Below are 14,138 nucleotides of genomic sequence, written 5' to 3' on the forward strand. Positions count from 1 at the left end.
AACCTAGAAACATAATCTGGGAGAATCGGGATTCAAACCCACAATCATAGGTTTCTGGCGTGCCCAAGGGACGCAACTCTGCACAGCGAATCGCAGCACCTTAGACGACTGGGCCACCCGTGCCCCCCTATAGGATATTAACTCCTTATTACAATAGTGAGTGAATATATATATACAATTTTCATCAAAGTACTACATAGTTCTAAACTGCAGTCATCAATATTCCAGCAATATCATGCCCCCCTCAAAATACAGGAGTATGGTCAAAAGAAACCAGTGATTGACGAGCATAAGCAAAGCACCATGCTGTTGTACATGTGCTATAACAATAAGCCTGGAAACGGTCACCTGAAAATCCTTTCAGTCTGCTCTTACGACTAGCATTTAGATCTCTTACAACTGAGTTTACATGAACTTTAGAAGAAATGTTGTTCATAGTTCCTCATTATTTGTGATTCAATTCACACAGTATCTAGTCAAGATATATTTTCTAGTGTTTATAGATTTTCACCTCAAGCACGACAAGAAATTCTCTTAAACAGACTCACCAACAGACCACAGGATCTGGATTTAACACACGAATCACAGACCACAGGATCTGGATTAAACACACTAACCAACAGACCACAGGATCTAGATTTAACACTCTTACCAACAGACCACAGGATCTAGATTTAACACTCTTACCAACAGACAACAGGATCTAGATTTAACACTCTTACCAACAGACCACAGGATCTAGATTTAACACACTAACCAACAGACCCTAGGATCGGGATTTAACACTCTTACCAACAGACCACAGGATCTAGATTAAACACCTGGGAATAATCAAGAAATTATAATCATAATCCCCATTAAAAACTGTCTAAATAATCATTTGCACATGAAGACAAAGGAAGTGGATAAACTGTTTAAATTACAGATCAATATTTGTTACTATCTGAAAACGGTTAATTAAATTTTATCAAACCAACTTCATCAACACTCCATTGAAAAGTCAAATAATTAAAAGTACAATCAATGAAGATCTTCTTGAGGAAAAGGTTAACCAAGGCTCAGCTGGCGATGACCAGAGATAATCACCCAATTTAATCCAAATCCCAGCAATACCAAACAAATGATCAAGCTAATCTTCTTACGTTTAAATTCAATTAAGCAAGCACACAAGGATTTTTCATAATGATCTTGCAGACAACTCAATACCCATGTCAATCAGACCTCACAGTTGGCCCAGATGTCTGTTACTCCTTCGTCTCATCCACCACTGAGATGATATGACATTCAGCTCCCGGCTTATTTCATGACATGGGGATGTACCCAGTAATTACATCAAAGGTTACATGTAATCCCTTGACAGTGAAGAACAATGCTGGTTCCCTATTAAAGTCCTGTTGAATGATAATAAAGCCATTACCAAGTAATCTCTCGAACCATCCAGATGCCACTGCATATTGTTAAGCTAAGAAGAAACATCTTGATTTCAGGTAATTCCACAAATGCTTTGACTTTCAAGGTGTTGCCATATGATATTTCTGTGGCGATATTAGCATGTATGTTGGATAGTTGCTTGCAAAAATTTCCTTTTTTGAGCATGAATTTACAGACATACTGATTTGATGAAAAGATATTACAGAATATTAAGTGCCCAGAAAATTTATATTTGAAATTTAAACATTTCGAACCATTAGATACTCACAACAACCGCAATACTCGAAACAAATCCATGGATCTTGATGTCAATCACAGGATTGTCTGGTACACATGTGATTATTTATAGAACAACAGCACATAGTTGGAATATTATTAAACACCAAAAAAAACCCCAATGTTAAACAGATAAATGTTTTGAAGATATTTTAAACACTTTATTTTCATTTTCCCTGACTAAACAGACTGACCACCACTGATAGACCAATTGAAAAAACAAATGTTCGGACTCAAATTTTTTCTCAATAATTTATAAACTACCTTGTACTGTGTACAAAAACTCAAAATATTAAAACTGTAGGTCATGACTACGGTGTTCTAAGTTCTTCTTAAAGTTACATTCAAATACATCAAAAAGATATTTCTGTAACAAATCAATCAGCATGACCAACCATTATCAAAATTACAAACAGATTATCGACTCAATAATGTCTAACATAATGATAATTACCATCCATGTTTGTCACGTTTATCACATCTATTTGAGGAGAAAAGTTACAAAAATCCCTTGTGGCACTTTTTCGTTGACTAATGAGACAAAGATGTTTATTTTCCAAGACATCAGACATGTCCTCTATTTATCATCACCAAAGTACCGTCATTATTCCTGACATTTCCCATTGTCCACAAAGTTTCAACATTTCGACTTACCTCACTCTCGTGTAAATGTTCATTAGGGGAGATGAGATCAAAGCCATTGACAATTTGTTCCTGGTCAACAACGTTTAATATCTGAAATAGTTGTAAAGATAATAAGTCTTAATTGATAATGCAGGCAAGCAAAGTAAATAAAAAAAACTTTATCATTCCCATTAATATATCATATGTCATTACATACTACCGTATTCGACGTAATAAGTGCCCCGCTCATAAAAGCGCCCACGGCGATATTTGCTAATATATTGGCTTGTGAACAATCCCAATTAGCACCCCTTCCGATTGATCAATGTACACAAGTCTTATTTATTCGTGTATAATATGTGTGATATATGCATCCTTAATCATGGGAAATTAAATTCTAAAAAATATAATGTATGTGTCGTATATAAACATTTCAGGCTGTCAGCATAAACCACGAAATTTACGATCTTTCAACTCTGTTGTTTTTCACCAAAATAACATTCTCAGAGCCCAATATTTCTAATTTTGAGAACCCCTGGGCGCTTATAATGTCATATACAGTAATACTAATTACTAAATACATTACATGCCAATACTAATAGACTCAAAATTAGGCAATACATATTTTTACTGTAATTCTTGACGTTACAGTAAATCAATATTCTATTCTTTTCAATTATATTCCTACACATCTGTCTTGACGTAAGATTCATTCTTCATGCTAAATCTCACTTATTGATTAAATCATAAAGCACACAGAACAATTAATTTTCTTCTTCATTAACTCTGTTCTCAACGATTTCCCCATAATTTTCAGCAATCCAAATCACTAAGACCATTAAATATTCCCCAAAGACAGTTCCGATGTAAACATACCTTATCGGCAATGAACTCGTGTGGTCGCTTCCAATGATCCACTTTGAGCGATGGCGGCATTTCAATTTTACCGTCCGGGTCATCAAAGAGATGTTGTGCCTAAATGAAATTGATGATATGAAATAAACGAGACTTCACTATGCACGACACAATGACAAGCAGTTGAAGGACACTCTAATCAGGACATCAAATACATGTCACAGACTGTGTGTCTCTTTTTCTGCAATTAATTAAAATTTAATAGTTTCAAGTAAATGTTCAATAAAAACACAAACCGTAGTTCATTTTTTATGTATTTCACTGGCATACTGTAAAGGAAGGAGCTTGCATGACAGGAGTAACAGAGAACTATAAACAACAAGAGTATGAGAAAATGAAGACGACAGACCATTCCCTTTGGAAGGCAGTTCTGGTCAAAAATAGTGTAAACAGTAAAAAGGTGATATTTATACTTTGAAAACGTCACTTTTTGAAGTTTGTTGAAAAATGAACAGGTCATGTGATCAGCAAATAAACCAATCAAATCATCGAAAATCGCTTAAACTTCAAAATAAATATGTATATATAAATATGAAAGAAAAAAAAGATCATGCATAATATTGCTAACTGCTTTTTTCTTTTCTTCATGTTCAATTTGTTTTTATTTGAAAAAAATAGAATTGTGTCATTTTTCCTTGATCCCCACACCCCTACTCCACCCCCTTACCTCAAAATCATAGTTCTGAAATTTTTGCCAACCCCTCTCTTTCGCTATCATTTTTTCATTTTCCCCAATCTGTAATCATTTTCACCAGTAATGATTTACTGGTTGAAACGAGCCTGCTGGCATAACCTCATGGCAAACAGAACCACACTGAAGTAGTTCCTTATCATACCACCATATTTAGCTGAAGACAAGTTGACACTGTTCAACACAAGAGAGTCCGCTAATTTTTGTGTCTGATGATTGCGTGACCATAGACAAAGTGACGAGTGTGTGTTTTACTTAATTGTGTGTGTTCTGAAATAGATTGATAGATCATGTTTGATAAGCTGTTGTTATGATATGGAACATATACAATTCTACTGGTTTATCGACGGCCATTGTCCTATGCAATGTGTTGGCAATGGATAAATGTTTTCATACGCAAGATTTTTTTTGAAAAAGTCATGTCAATTTTGAAGTATCAAATGGAATAATATACCTGATTTTATACTAATTTTACAAGGGCGTTTTATCTTTACCCCGGCTAGTAAAGCTTTTGGGTTTAAGTCTAACCTTGTAACATAGGTCATGGACTGTTTGTATAATGAATTTCAATCAATATGATTTCGAGATATCCAGGATAACAGGGTTAGAAATTGTCACCAATCCTGAAGCCCTTGACAATCTGCCCAATAGTTAAGGTATCATAAGGACTACTCAAAATTTGCTGTTTGTAAGGGTTTTACTATATGTTATCATTATTAGGACTCGTGGACGAAAACTGTTAGTTTCTACCGCTGGATGATAACATCCTATATCCAAACAGCACTTGATGATGATCACAAGGCAATGTCGTGACTCAATCAATGGCAATTGGAAATCACTCACCGCTGTAGGAGATTTCCCTTTCTTATCATCTTTCCGCGCAGCCTCCTGTCAAAACAAAGGAAAGAAATGTTGTACTCGCTGATACTAACATAATGTTGATCTAGACAGTGTCTGTCATAACACACAGCAGCATGAAATAAACATTTCACTTGCCAATATCTTCAGGTTTCAGTTTTAGACAGTTACCCCAAAATTTATTATTGTGCCAAATTAAACTGTCTTCGAAAAAAATCATGAGTTTTAATTTCTAAAATGTAAATAAATCCTCAATTTAAAAAAGAGTTCCACATTAATTAGGTTTTTTTAGAATGGCAATATGTGTCCTTCACTTGCGAACATATACTGAAATTATTATTTAATCCAAATGTTTGCTTTGCTTTCAAATTTTCATTACAAAATTACGAGGAGAATATGATAATTTTCTTCACATAAGACATGTGAACATGCTATCACTGTATCCTCCAACACACAAAAGTGAGTGAGTATAGACACCATTCTAGTAGTGACGGCAGCAAGCTACACATGCTTAAGCTACCTGGCTATGTTGGAAATCAAACCTGCATTTACCATATTAGACGTAATAAGCGCCCAGGGCATTCTCAAAATTAGAAATAGGGGGCTCTTATTAGAAAATTATTGTGGTGAAAAAGACAGAGTTGAAAGATCGTAAATTCCTGGAATGTTTATATACGACAGATATATTTTTCCAGGATTTAATTTCCCAAAATTAGGGGTGTATATAACAAACGAGTGTGTATTTTATATGAATATATAAGTCTTATGTACATTGATCAATCGGAAGGGGTGCTAATTGGGATAGTTCACTCGCCAATATATTAGCAAATATCGCCCTGGTCGCTAATTATGTCAAATACGGTTTTGTGCAATGAAACAGTTTTACTATGTAGCTACAGTTCGTCTACTATGTATACTTGTACCCTGTTAACAACCCAATGACATCATCCTTACAAATACACTACAAAAATCAGTATATGAATTTTTCTCAAATCAATTAATCCTGAAATAAAATATATATACACAGCACTCAAAGAATTCCAAGTCACGGAAACGATCTGATATAGCATCTGTGAGATTAAGAGTATGGGAAAATAGCATTTGTTCAGGAACACATGTAGTGTACTTGACATGGAATAATATATACATGGTGTCCAATCAATGTACCCACACAGCTAGGACAGTGTGACATAACGATTGCAGGGAACTTGATTCACATGGTCTTGTTTTCAATAGAAACAGTTGTACTGCAAACATCTTGCAATATCTCAGGAATTTAAGATAGAAATAGATATTTATGATAACTTGATTCCACTAAGAAAATATGAGATAATCACCATTGGAGGCTTTGGTTATCAAGTTCTTTATAAATGGCAAAAACTGAAGATTCTCATTTCACCAGTGTTTGAAATAATTTCGAAACCCAACATGACAGTCGGGCAGGTGACCCATAAGTGTTGCCTGCCCATCTTCAAAGCTACCTGCCTCCATTCAGGCATGATAAAAATATTGAGAAAAAAAACGCCAAAAAATAGAGACAGTTGAAATAATGCCAGTAATTACTTAAGAATCTACAAGAAGTTATTATAAAACCGAATACAAAATACGTAAGTAGTCGTAGTAAAATTATCTGCTCATAAGACAGTTAAGGAAAATTTCTTGCAGCCTGAAATAATGGACAAGCAGTTGTTTCAGACACTGCATCATGCAAGTATTCTCTGCACTGCAGATATCATAAAGCTACGTTTAAGTGTGGAGAAAGACAGTTTTACTTGTAGGAATAAGAAGCAAGAGTGCATGTATTTCATTATCTGAATAAGTCAAAACAAAATACAAATTACAGACTTAAAACAGGATTTTCTTTTACAGAAGTATATGTATCATAATGTATGCACATGAAATCCATCGACTCACTTTAGCCACTTGGTTCAGAAAGTGACCGTAGTGCCCATAATTCCACACAGACATACACTTGTCACAGCCACTCAATCACTTTGTGCAAGGGCCCACGAGACAGGTTACACAATGTAAATCGTCTCTATATAGTATACTTCCATCCAGTGAGTATTTCATGTTTCAGAAGCCGCATTGGGCAGTGTTTCAGTTAAATCACACTGCGTCAGCTCCAAGTGGGGGCACTTTTATGTTGACACTTGCAAGTAAACACAGGCAAATGTGCCTGGACGATTTGAAGTTATCTTTCAAAGTTTTTCATAAAAAACTTCAACACCTTTTGAAACTGTTCAAAATACTTCATCAACATACATGGTATAAAACATAACCACCAACTTATTCAGGAATAGATAAGTACAGGATACTGTGTGTTGATGTTAGGAGATGTTCAATTTGATAAAGAGGGGGGTAAAAAGGGGGTGCTTTTTTCCCTTTATTTACTCATCTAAGTCAAATAATTGAGGTCTGCTTTTTCAGCCTTTTCAGCTTTGGTAGTCACTTAACGTGTCGGCATTTCTTATGTTTAGCCAGATTGGAATCTCTTTGCTTCCAATAACTTATGACACCAGACTATAGACATGTACTGTAAATCGTAAAATTAATGTGTCTCCAAAAGAATGCATTGCTGGTCCATAGCCAAAAATGCGACTCAATATGAATGCGACACCGGGGCCCCCTCCTCTCAAGCATCAGTGGATTTATACCTAAAGAAAATGTCCTCTGTCAGGTTCACAGGAGAATCCTCACTTTAATCCAATCACACACCAAATAGCACCGTTTATTAGTGCTGAGTAGAGTACCTCTGCTAAAACAATACATGCGCCCAGATTCGTGTCAGCCTTTGATGCAGTTGCAAAGAACAAAGACACTGTGTTGCGTGGGTGGCGTCTGTCTGGACTTGCAGGTGTGATCAGTGATGACATTAGTGGGGAGAACTCTTGTCTTTACCCAAGCAGTGACAATTCACAGGATGTAATTAATGTTTGAATGACCTTGTTTATATACTTGTTACAAGTTACAAGCTGCCCAATAAACAGTGATGTGGAATACATAGTTGTTTGTTTTCAGCGTATGTCTGAGTTGGTATTTCTGCTATCCAAAATGTCTTATTGTTGATAAAAATGCAATGTTAAATAATGCGAACAAAGACCACTCGCATTTTTCGCATTTAATTCATGCTCGCGTTAATTTCAATATTTACAGTATATTGTTCAAGAAAAGATGACAGAAAGAAGAAAACCTGATGTGGGTAATTAAAAATTGACCTTCACTTTGTGTGAGTTCATTGGAGTATGAACCTTCATAGAGTGAGGGCCAACTGTATGAACGTCGGAGCTTGCTTTTCTTTTCACTTTTTCTCGTCCAGTGGAAAAGCCGTATATCGTGTAAACTTCAAATTAAAAAATTATTGATATATATATATATATTTTGTATAGAAATATAAACGTTGGCAAGAAACACTATGTTCAGAGAGACTCCATGATAGAGGACCAAGCACACGTATCAAGTTTTCCAGTATTTTCATCTTCTACAATTCTGGTTATCATGAATTCTAAAGTAGATACCAGTGGTATGTACAGCCAGTGTTCATTAACTGCTCAACCATGATGAAACACAAGCATCTCATCACACATTATTTCCAGGAACTATTGATGAGTCTACTTAATGAGAGTCAACAGCAACTTGATGAAGGCATCCTACTTGTGACCGTGCTTTGTAAAATATAGAAATATATTGAATCGCAATGCTCAAGGCAAGTTTTGGTAATTAAACTGTCGTCCATTGAAGTCATACTCAATGGGCCATCATTGTGGCAACCAATCAATTTTTAGTTTCCTCCAATGACATAATAAGCTTCCTGCAAAGGGCGAGACTCAGGTTTTGAACAAGGGGCAGTGAACATTACGGGGAAGTCACAATTTTAAAACTTGAACAAAGTCTCAAAGTTGCTGCCAAATCACAGTTATGTACTGTACTGCTTTCGTAACTATCCGATATCGACGAGTTGCTGACACACACCGGGTAGCAATAATACACATCTTCATAACTTTTGAATAGAGTCTGATAGGGCTGGGATGGGTAATTTGGGTACCTTCCGGCTACTAAGGACCTACCCACCTGGGGTAACCAAGTTTCCTGTCCCACCACTATCAAATTTGTTTATTTTTAGTCAATATACAATACACCAAGTAACTCACCACGGGTCTGAGCAGTAACCACAAGACTGCAATTAATAAAACAGAAATGACGCACGTATATATCCCTTTACCCTGCATCACATCGATAATGAATTCTGCGACAAAAGCCCCAAGTCCATAGCCATCAACTCTCACACATTCTGCATGAGATTCACACTTTTTCACCAAAACTCACCCGTTCACGCAATGCCATTGATAGCAATCTGACACATATTCCCTCAAAACAACTTTAAAACCATTCTGACTTAATCGTATGGCGAACTGCCTTGAATTTATCATCGCAGCCATGACAATGCACTTTTGTCATTATTTCTACATCTCTCTGTTACAACAATTTACCAAAAAAATTAAACTTGAGGGCTCCAAAATACTGGGCAAAATGGTTATAATCATTTTCAGCTGGTCACCCTTCACCAAGACTTCGCCTGGACTTGACTGGGGCCTGCAAGTCCCCGGGACCTTGGGTTATATACATCTCACTCATTGCATCTGGGGTAGACAGCTATGCCTTGTCCCTTGCCAGTCCATATCCAGTCGAAACAAAATCAGAATCCTGGCTCTGCCTCTGCAGGAAGCCTTATCATGTCATAGGAGGCAAATAGAAAGAGATTGGTTGTCACAATGGTTGTTGCTTGTGTATTACTTAAGGGCCTGCCACTACTAGCCGATTTGATCACCGGAGCTATACTAGAGAACAAATTTGGCGTTTTCGGGGATCGGTACTAGTATGGCAGCGCAACAGTATCACATTACTAAGAACGGGAGTACAGCATCAGGACATCGTCAGAACATCGGCGAAAAATTTAGCAACAACAGGCGACAGTAGAATTTTTTTAACATTCTCAAAACTTTCCGCCGTTGCGCTGCCAGAGTGAGCAACAGGACTACAACGGCTGTAGTACTTCGGTATGGCTTCGTTAATGTCGGTAGTGCACCGGTAGCTCCCCGTAATGGATCGGTGGCTCTCTGGTGTACTGGTACCGATGTGATACTGTAGTACTACGAACACCACCGAGGTAGTACCGATGAGCCGCTGATGTCATACTGTGGTACTACCGAACACCACCGAAGTAGTACCGATGAGCCGCTGTGATACTGTAGTACTACCGAACACCACCGAAGTAGTACCGATGAGCCGCTGATGTGATACTGTAGTACTACCGAACACCACCGAAGTAGTACCGATGAGCTGCTGATGTGATACTGTGGTACTACCGAACACCACCGAGGTAGTACCGATGAGCCACCAATGTGATACTGGAGCTCCACCGTCACACCGTTGTCCTGCGGATGTGAAATCGGCAGCGCAACGCTGTCACTCCACTATAGCTCCGGTCAACGGTGGTACATTAGGACAATGGTAGGACAACGGTAGAACAACGGCAGAACAACGGGAATGCCAGTACTACATTGGTATTGCAACGGTCAATTTTGATTTTTCAAATGCTTTCTCGCCTTTGTTAATTGTTTGCTCCGGTTTAGTCCCGCCGTGGTACATCGGTAGTGAGTGACAGGCCCTTTAGACAGAGGACCATTTAATAACCCCAAATTGCCTTGTGGGTTATGAAGCCAATTAATTTGAACAACGTACATAAGGAAAAAGAATAACCTTTTGCTAGGACCTGTGACTCACAAGATATTTTCATCATAGTAATAGGATAGCATATGAGATTTACTTGACTGTCTGCTTTCATTGTCAGGTAATAACGTACATAGATAACTCAATTAAACTGAACTCATATTACCAAGAAAATATAACTCAAAGAAAAATATTAATGCATTCTTCACATCAAATAAATTGAAAATTACTCTCAAGCTTGAAAAAGGCTTTTAATTTCTAGAATTACAAATAATGTGATATTTTAATGGCTGTCAAGACGCATCGGGTTTACCTTTCACTTAATGACATTCAAACTGGGATAAGAACAGGATCTGTTTGAAAGATTACCTTCAACAGATATGGGCACTATATGTTAGCTGGTCATGATGACAAAGCGTATTTTGTCTTGCATGATTGTCTCCAGTGTTTTTCACATTCACTTTCATATTCCTTATTTAGTCAAAAAACAGTTTTTCAATGATAATATTAATAGATACAGATCATGAAACACATTGATTGAAACATGTTTGCAATTTATAACCGGATCACTTATCAATTGCATGAATACAAACTTATGATTAATAATGCACATTCTACTCTAGTTTTCTTTAGGGATGCCCACCTCATGTTAGCTTACCAAGTTGCCGTGCTTAAATGCTTTCAATGCGTGTCATATGTTCGAGTTAAGTATTATGGTGTAAACAAACTGCTTGAGTATATACAGCGCCATATTTTGTTTTCGGTGAATTTGTAATTCAGATCGATAACCCACACAAAACGCTGTACTCAACCCATGCCACTTCACGCAATATATTTGTTAACACCAAAGAGTTCATGTTTTATTTAGTCATGGTAGAATGGTGACAAGCATACTGTGTTTTCAATGTAGAGCTAGGTTACCTGTAGATTTAACCGTGCCAAATTTAACATTTGAAATCTCACGCTACGCATTCGGCTCTAAATTCAATTTACAGGTAACCTAGCTCTACATTGAAACCACATACAGTATGTCTATCTCCTAATTTCCTTTCAAAATAAATACTTTCCAAACTCTCTTCATTACATATTTTTAGATATTGATTAATCACCATCACGGCAATAAAACTCTAAAAATATTATTCCTAAAATACAGGCCATCGATCAGGTACATGCAGCTAAGACACTAAGTACAAGAATACTGCAGAATCTATTCTGGGTTGTCAATTTCCGCTCATCGCTATACTCCACATTTATCTAGGGGCTCGATTAACCTTGGTCAAAGTGACTTAGCGATTTGTTCCACAATAGGTAATTTATTGCTCCAGATGGAGGTTTGGGTTGTCAAGGAAACCCAAAAGATGAGCTTTAGTTTTACCTGGCCCTTCAGCAATAACCATTGGTCAATACCTGGACCGGTCAATATGAGATGGGAATCTGCTTGAAGAGTCTGAGGACAGACGACAAGCCCATTAACCCGCATCACTTTGCATAGCCTTGAACGAGGATCTGGTCAATAACAAATTACTATAAGGATCGCACAGCAATTATAATGGTACACTGTGTTAAGTCTCATTACTAATTATTCCACCTTATGCAAATCAATATCTTTTGATAAAGTGGGCTGAAATTAAATGTCAACATGTCATAAATCATGCACAACATGTGCTAGAGTGAAGTTTTAACTTGACAACATAAAAAGATAAATTATTCGTCAGTTGTGAGAAATAAATTCTTAATGTCAGTTCCACCGTGTTTGTCATTAGATATGGTGGTGTAGCCAGGTGACCGTTTCATCATGCAAATGTCCAACTTCCATGCTTAGACTTGCTAACACGTTCTATTACAAACCAAACTCTACATTGTGCCATTCTTGTTGAAAATATATTTTAATAAATTACCTCCTCTACTTCTTCAATTGGAGGCTGCAGTCCATCATTTAATGTCTACCAAAGGTTTAGTTTGTAAAGAAAATGCAATACTATAAAGACAAATTCATGACATAAAATTAGTTTTACTCATACCAGTAACAGCATCATTAAATATTCATAAGAATCATGTAACAGTATATTATACAACAGATGTTACAACATTAATTGACACATCATCAGCACCATTTATATGATTGTATATTATGATAAAGATAATTGTCATATTGCAATGCTGAAAAAATATGTATTTTTTAAAGTCTAACCCACTGTAATATGAAAATGTTCAATCACTCATTTACTGCTACAAAAAGGTTCAAATTCTGAAGACATGTACATATATATATATCAAGGCTTTATCATTTAAACCTCTTTCTGTCAAATTGAAAGGTGAAAAAAGCATTTGATAAATTTTGAATCAAGCACAACTCAATCACATTGTCCTGAAAACAGATCAAATAATATTGAAAATAATTTATTTGATACTCAAAACATATATTGCTCAAGCTTACACTGGTTCAAGTTTTTAAGTGCACTATAAGTTCTGCAAGTTCTATATTCCACGATTAAGTTTTCAGCGAACAATAAGAAAAAGGTTTTAAAGTCTCAAATATGCACAAGATAAGGCAAATAGTATGGTGAAATTCACAATATTTTTACAATTATCCTTCTGGTCCTGACTATAAGATTGCTAAGACATTGTTCAGATGCTCTGACATAGGTTTTTGATAAACATTGAGTCTTTTTGCTGAAAAACTAAGTTCCAGCCTTTTAGCACTATGTCAAATTGACAAATATGTACTGGGCATTTTACAAAATGGAAAATGCATCATGTTCCATTAATTCTTTCAAAAATACTAGTTTCTTAATAAATCCAGACAATGAAATTCTTTGTTTCAAATTAACAGGCATTACAATGAGGACATGCCTCAACCAATGTTTGAAATTAAGATCAAAGTCAACTGAGGGGTCACGGTCATTGTTCTATTGTTAAAAGTTACACATTTAGGGCCCCTAGACTCAAATACCAATAGGGATAGCAATATTCACCACTGCCTGATGTTAATGTCTATCTTCAAACTTTCAACAATTTCTCTACTGCTCATACCAGGGATGGCCGCCTTGTATTGGAAATCTTAATATCAACTCAAAAGTGTACTCAACTCATGACATATTGACCTCCATCGATACATAATAAAATTAATTCTTCTGCACATGTATCAAGATAAAAATTACCTAAAATAATAAATTTAATGCTAAATGTTAACAAGGCTGATCCAATAAATGTGTAAAATTGAATTTTCAGCCTTCTGATTGTCCATCTAATCTTAATAACTGTACATATTTCTGCGGCAGTGAATCATTAATATAGTATCGATATTCATACACTTGTATTGAATCAGCTTAAATATTTTCTTGGTATCGATACATCCATATAGCAATATGACATCCCTAGATCAGACACTCCCAGTCAGGCCATACTTTTCACTGAAGGCAAGTGAAGACAAATTTACCCAATAAAAAGATCAAAACTATCATTGTGATCTCCTTCGTATGACAGAGCTTTTACACCTGTATATTAATCAGAGCCCCAGGAGCTGAATCTCCTTCAAATGACCTTGATATCCTGATGTGGATTTCGACATCTATAGCCCGGGGATCAACATTGCCTGTATGAAAAATAAGGC

General features: G+C 36.3%; 1 protein-coding gene across 1 annotated transcript in view; it reads right to left on the reverse strand.

Annotated features, from left to right (window-relative positions):
* Positions 1–14,138, reverse strand: part of LOC139475986 (androglobin-like) — a 105,527-nt gene that overhangs the window by 49,110 nt on the left and 42,279 nt on the right. Inside the window, exons 3-5 of the mRNA XM_071259212.1 lie at positions 4,781–4,825; positions 3,208–3,306; positions 2,362–2,442 (exon numbers count right to left, since the gene is read on the reverse strand). Coding sequence (XP_071115313.1) covers positions 2,362–2,442; positions 3,208–3,306; positions 4,781–4,825 — 225 coding nt within the window. The remainder of the gene's footprint in view (positions 1–2,361; positions 2,443–3,207; positions 3,307–4,780; positions 4,826–14,138) is intronic.

Source organism: Haliotis cracherodii, unplaced genomic scaffold (genome assembly GCF_022045235.1).
Source record: "Haliotis cracherodii isolate W230 unplaced genomic scaffold, xgHalCrac1.p SCAF_3, whole genome shotgun sequence".
In the NCBI taxonomy this organism is placed as follows: Eukaryota; Metazoa; Mollusca; class Gastropoda; order Lepetellida; family Haliotidae; genus Haliotis; species Haliotis cracherodii.